This window comes from Sparus aurata, chromosome 18 (assembly GCF_900880675.1).
Source record: "Sparus aurata chromosome 18, fSpaAur1.1, whole genome shotgun sequence".
Classification (NCBI taxonomy): domain Eukaryota; kingdom Metazoa; phylum Chordata; class Actinopteri; order Spariformes; family Sparidae; genus Sparus; species Sparus aurata.
Genome location: NC_044204.1, coordinates 11,555,476 through 11,561,816, shown reverse-complemented (window position 1 = coordinate 11,561,816; position 6,341 = coordinate 11,555,476). Strand labels below are relative to the sequence as shown.

Sequence of the window (6,341 nt, the reverse complement as noted above, 5' to 3'; positions counted from 1 at the left end):
GCATGTCACATCCCCTCTCTTTCCCATATTTCCTATCTGTCTACTGCTTAATAAAGGTGTCTATGCCGGAAAAAAAAAGACGACATCATTCTGTCAAGGATATTACCGCACGGGCTCAGGAACACTTTGGAACCACTGTCAGTTAACACAGTTTGTTGCTACAAGTGCAAGTTAAAAGTTTACCATGAAAAGCGAAAGCCCTATATCAACAACATCCAGAAATTTCAAATTTCAAATAGTTTTTGGAAATCATGGACGTTGTGTCCTCTGGGCCAAAGAGGAAAAGGACCATCCTGATTGTTATCAGCGCAAAGTTCAAAAGCCAGCATCTGTGATGGTATGGGGGTGTGTTAGTGCTCATGGCATTGGTAACTTGCACATCTGTGCAGGCACCATAATTGCTGAAAGGTACATGCAGGTTTTGGAGCAAGATATGCTGCCATCCAAGCAACGTCTTTTTCAGAGACGTCCCTGCTTATTTATGCAAGATAATGATAATGCAGAGCCACATTCTGCACGTGTTACAACAGTGTGGCTTCATAGTAAAAGAGTGCAGGTACTAGACTGGCCTGCCTGCAGTCCAGACCTGTCTCCCATTGAAAATGTGTGGTGCATTATGAAGCACAAAATACGGCCCCGGATTGTTGAGCAATTCAGCCAATTCAGCTTGTACATTGACAGGTGCATCAGCAGCATCCTGCAGACATTGTAAAGATTACAGGTTAGTTTCAGCTTGCATGTTACAAGACAGGAATACAGACACAAAAAGTATCCCTCACTGCCCACTTGCTGTAGTTATCTATAGTTTATGATCTTGTTCGAGTGAATAAAATAAACATGACTATAAGAGCTGGGTATTAAGCTTAGTCAAAATATAGCCTAAACATTTTTGAAAAAGATTTTGAAAAGGAATAAACAGTATCTTAACCTCACTGTTCATAAACTTGCAGGGTTTTTCCCGAAAGCTAAAGGAAGACAGCAAAAGGGCATACACCAACGAAACAATTATAAGAATTGGGAATAAAAAAGCAATTTAAATTCTCTTTGTGTTTGTTCAATTTGTTTAATTTATCAAACAAATGGACAAGCAGAACTTAAAGCTCTATGTGCAAACTCCCTCTTGTGCACAGCCCTGCATGGTAAAGCCAGTAGAGGACAATATGTCTGTGAAAGTTCTCAGTCATACAGGTCATCCTTATACAAAGGTTTGAAGCGAGGCAACCGGTCTTATTACAGTTTCTTGAGGACGTTTCACTGCTCCTCCAAGCAGCTTCATCAGTTCAACAATTGATGAAGTCAAGTTGCCTCGATTCAAATTGTTTGACCTGTAGAGGGCAGCAAACACCACACAATGATTAAATAACATGAAATAAATGATTGACCTTTTCTGAAGGCCTAGAAGTCCAAAAATGTTCCCCTCTGATTAAAACTTAAACAACACTATTATATAAACCTTGAAGTCTCTCATCAAGGCACTTGCGTCTTCCCTCGAATGCTCAATGAGGCATTGGATGACAACCTCTCGTTTGCTGGACACAGATTCCACTCTGTAGAGAAGAGACACTTTCAACTAAATTTATGTATAAGTCCACACATTCAAGCTTTCTGCTTTACTGTACCAACATTTATGTAAAACAAAACTTTAAAAATAGATTGGAATATTTTACTACCTGAGGTAGAATATTCATTCTTGCCCGATGTTGCTCTCCTGCAGCACACTTCTTAGTTTGGAACAGGGACAGAAGTTTGGGAGAATAAAGGTCCAACATGAATTTTGGCTCCAGACTTAGTGTGGTGATTCTTTGAAACTCTGCACTGACCTGAAACAGAGAAAGAAAAAAATTGTGACTCATCTATTGTAGATAGATCAATGTAGGAATGTGACACATAAAATATCTGTTGACAACACTGCTAGATAAATTCTAACTCTGTCCTTGATGTTCTGGATGCTCATCTGTTGGCTTATGATGTCATGTCTTCTATGTGCAAAAGTTCTGCAAATTAAGTCCTTCTTTGATTGCCGAGCTGTCTCTCTTCTTAGAATCTTCGATTAATTGGCATCGGTCCAGCTCTTGTTGTTCCTTGCCTACTCCTGCAGGATTGTGGGGAAGAAACGCCACTTCTCCTTTCATTGCTTTTTTGATGTAGTCCCACATATGTTGGTCTTGAAATCACAACCATCAAAAGCACACTCGATGGTTTCATGCCTTTTCAAGTGTGAATTAATATGCTGAAAATAGTCTTTTGTACTAGGTTAAAATGAGTCACACAATTTGCTCAAAGTTGCTCAACTTCACACTTTTCAGTTTCCTGTGAATTGTGGGATCTATACAAGTGTGTGCTCAGGCCACCCCAGGTCTTAAAGGAGCAAGGACAGTCTAAATGAAGACAAGGTACTGAATATTCATGACCAAAAGTACCGTGCTTCACTTGATAATGCTTCGGAAGTGCCCCTTTTGTTGAAGCCACGAAAGTGTAGGTCTTACATCGCCACCCATAAGCTGCCACCTATAAAAAAGGATGACAAAGTGTTATAAAAGGTCTATAAAAAAAATAAATACATAAATAAAATTAAAATACAATTGTTGCAATATTTTTAAATATAATCCTTAGAAGTTTGAACCTTACACTTCTGTTATTGGGGTTGTGATTACATTCAAAACCTATCATGCTACTGAATCTGGTCCACACATGATCCAGCCTTGCCCTTTCACAAATTAATACACAAGGAGAGACTGTGCCAAATGCAGTCTCATTACTTTGTTTCAGGCGAAGTCTTAAAAGTCAACTTGACAAGAGTGAATGTGAGCCGCGTAAGCGCATTCATCACAGCCTTGTGCCCTGTACCATGTGCGCAAGTATTTTCAAACAAGTTTAATGCCACACAATCGCCAGTACCAGCACCAAGCTTCCCTGTGACCGACAGAAACACCAAATGTTTGCTGAGACAGAGAGGGCAAAATTAAACGAACAATGGCTGCGCAAACAGGCGCAAAGTCAGTGTTAAAACAAGTATTTCTCTGTCTAAGCCAAAGTATAGATTATATTAACTGTGCCTCAGCTGCGCGGTTTGGTTGGACAAATTCAGGATGAACAATGGGAGCCATTGCAGACCAGCTAGCTAGCTAACACAACGCAGCATGGCACAGTATAAAAAGATGTATAGCCTGAAGTAGTTTTAGCTGGAAGACACGGTCATTATTTCATTAACTTTTACAAGATGGTTACTCACCATTGATAGAAGTTTCCCGACAGTTGTCAGAGGAGAGGAGGAGAGGAGGTTTCTTGCTGCCTTCAGTCCACATGAGCAGGTCAGAACTTGGAAGAACACGCCCTTTGCGTGCATAGTTGACTTCCACGTGATGACGTTTCCACACTCAATTAAGTTGTTTTTGGTGACAGAGATTATTGATGGGGAAGGTGTGATAAATGTAATTCTTGGAACAGATCATTAAAAGTACTCCCTTCTTGAACATTTTGATTGATACTTAACAAAAATATTAAGATATTTTAAAATACAATTAGTTAGTCCACTACTTATTTACATTTGTGAAACAAACTTGAATAATAAAAGTACATTTGGACAAAATTCACAGTTGAATTTTTAGTCATTTGTTTTGGTATGTCCAGATCAAACAATCACTTAAGTCATATTCAGAGATTTTATCAAGGTATTACACTTATTTGTTATTGTGATATTTACTAAGGCACTGATTCATTTTTTAGAGTGCAGAAGCACTCCCACACAGAGGAAGTTGTGTATTTTGCTGTAGTGGTCCCGCCTCCTGAGCTTCTGGGTAAAAGGTCAGTATGTTTATCACCAACCTATCCTTCACTTTCTCCACTTCTGCAGAGTCACCACAGCATGTAAGTTCAGGTCATTAACGTGTTGTAACTAATATTGTATTGACTATATAATACTGACTATACTAACAGGAAGCCTTTTGAAATTGGCTTCCTGTTAGTTTTGCCTTTTAGACAAGACATGTTTTAAAATCCAAAGGCGCAGTTACAAACTGAAACTAGTTTGTTCAGTGATTTTGCTGATTCAGCCATGCCACAACACTGTGGCATGGCTGAATGTTTTTTCACAGAAATAACTTGTTCACTTGATCTATATACACATTACGCACATTCAAAATCTTACAGTTTTGTGTTTTCCATTCTGTATGTATAATCTTGATGACTTTTTGACTGCTTAAACAGATTTTTTCATCACTGTTGTTTTGTTTAGGTTATAAACCATATGTATGCATTGAAAACTAAAAAAATGTGATTAAATTATGTGAAACACCTTTTCTGAAAAAGAGTGATAAAATAACCATTGTGTCTTCCTCATTCTTAAGTTGTAAACCAGCAGAGATGGCAAAGCTGATGGAAGATGAGGTATTTAAGGCCTTCACCACCTATGCTGCTATTGCAATTTTGAAGATGATGCTGATGGCCCCCATGACTGCATACTACCGCTTCACCAGAGGAGTGGGTATCAATTTTAGTGCCATATACTTCTGTTAAAACATGATATTTTAAGTCTATTTTATTTTACTTTGAGAGAATTTTATATATATAAGGTCCAAAGATATGTTTAGCCTTAGCTCCTAAACAACTCCAATGCCTGTTGGCGGTGTTTATTGTTGCAAACACTCAATTGTACTCAATTCCTAACTGCCCTCAAACGGTATAATGACTTCCTTTGGAGTCCTACAGTCAGAATAAGTCATATAGGCACAACATGGCTTAAAAAAAGAAACTGATTAGAAAAAAAATTAACAATTGGAAACAACCAGTAAAGGAAGCACTTAAAACTAGATTTATTTTTTATGTCCATGCACAGAACAATTTTTGCATATTCATGTATATGCATTTCCAAATTATACAATTTAGGGAATTGTTTTTACCCTGACTTTTTTATGCAGCAGTAGGTATAGGGGTAAAAACTCTAGTGTTTCCGTCAGTACCGACACTATTTCTCTCATTCAGGCTTTTGCAAATGAGGAAGATGTGGCCAGGATGCCTGCAGAGGAGAGGAAGAAAAAGCTGAGAACTCATCCAGAGGTAGAGCGAGTTCGAAGGTGAGATGATCTAGTCTAAATTGGAGTTACCACAATCATCTTCAATTTAAGCTATAATTGATGCAGTGCTATTTCATCAGAAAATAGCAGTTGATTTTAGAAATATTTTTTTCTTTACCATTAGCTTTTCCCAGGATTAGTCAAACAGTACGAGAGATACATTTAAATTTACATTACACATTACATTTAAATACAGGTTTTGAAGTTAAGGGGTACTTAAATATCTTCAAAAAATCATCAATATTCAACAATTACTTAATTATTTAACCATTTTCATAAAAAAATAAAAAATAAATCCACCCTCCAAAATTAGCCCTTCAGCATACTCGTATTAGGGTCTCAAACTGGCACCGCATAGTCTATATCAGCACGGGTATACAGATGTGATTCTCTGTAACTAATGGTACAAATTACAATAACAGTGCCTCTCACCCTGTCGGTTTCGGATTGATGGATGGAAGGATTATAGCATAATGGTTGCCCTGTGTAAGGATTATAAACTCTCATCTTAAAGACTTTTATTGCACAATACAGCATGTTGTAAACTATCTTCTGTATTGTCCTTCTAGATAGACCTGTCTTAAAAAATTGTGTGTTTTTGTTCTTGAGGTGTCACCAGAATGACCTAGAGAGCATTATTCCCTTTGTTTTGGTTGGCCTCTTCTACACCCTGACTGGACCTGAGATTTCAGCTGCTCTGCTCCACTTCCGCCTCTTTACTGGCTCTCGGATCTTCCACACCATTGCCTACATAGGCCCTCTACCTCAGCCCAGCAGGGCTCTGTCCTGGATGATAGGCATGCTGGCCATATTCTCCATGGCTTATAGGGTGCTCAGCATAGTTATTGTCCTGTAGAGACAGTAGAACCTGAATTCTTCTACACCCACATTCCGTTATGGTTTCTGAATCCTTTTTTTTCCTTTACTTTTGCTCTAACTTGAGCCTGATTGTCAAATGTTCTTTGCATTTTTTCTTTTGCATTCCCTTTGACCTGCTAGAACTATTATCATTGATTGTAAATGTATTTCTAATAAACTCTTCCATAAAATTGTGTCTAGGTAGTTACTTCTGAAGGTAATGAAGCAGGTATTAAACATAAATGCAACTATCAACCACAGATCCTTTTGTTAAGTAAAGTTCAGGTGTTTAATCTGGCAATCTAAAAGAAGTTATTCATATAAAATGTTTTAAGAATAAAACCACTAGGTTACTCAAAACATAACAGCATGTCCAATTTGATGTTCAGACATGAAATGATATGATACAAC

The 6,341-nt window shown here is 37.8% G+C and overlaps 1 protein-coding gene across 1 annotated transcript; it reads left to right on the top strand.

Moving 5' to 3' along the window:
* Window positions 1-3,813: 3,813 nt before the first annotated feature.
* On the top strand, window positions 3,814-6,124 carry LOC115568438 (microsomal glutathione S-transferase 1). Its single transcript, XM_030395722.1, has 4 exons — window positions 3,814-3,867; window positions 4,347-4,479; window positions 4,981-5,072; window positions 5,682-6,124. The coding sequence occupies exons 2-4, from the start codon at window positions 4,363-4,365 to the stop codon at window positions 5,926-5,928; spliced, it is 456 nt and encodes a 151-aa protein (XP_030251582.1). The 5' UTR covers window positions 3,814-3,867; window positions 4,347-4,362; the 3' UTR covers window positions 5,929-6,124.
* The last annotated feature ends 217 nt before the right edge of the window (window positions 6,125-6,341 follow it).

What these genes read in the sequence shown, in the direction of transcription:
- LOC115568438 (XM_030395722.1), top strand. Translation starts at nt 4,363, where the DNA reads ATGGCAAAGCTGATGGAAGATGAGGTATTTAAGGCCTTCACCACCTAT. An exon ending in ACTACCGCTTCACCAGAGGA is followed by an intron (nt 4,480 to 4,980) that starts GTGGGTATCAAT and finishes TCTCTCATTCAG; the next exon opens with GCTTTTGCAAATGAGGAAGA. An exon ending in GAGGTAGAGCGAGTTCGAAG is followed by an intron (nt 5,073 to 5,681) that starts GTGAGATGATCT and finishes TTTGTTCTTGAG; the next exon opens with GTGTCACCAGAATGACCTAG.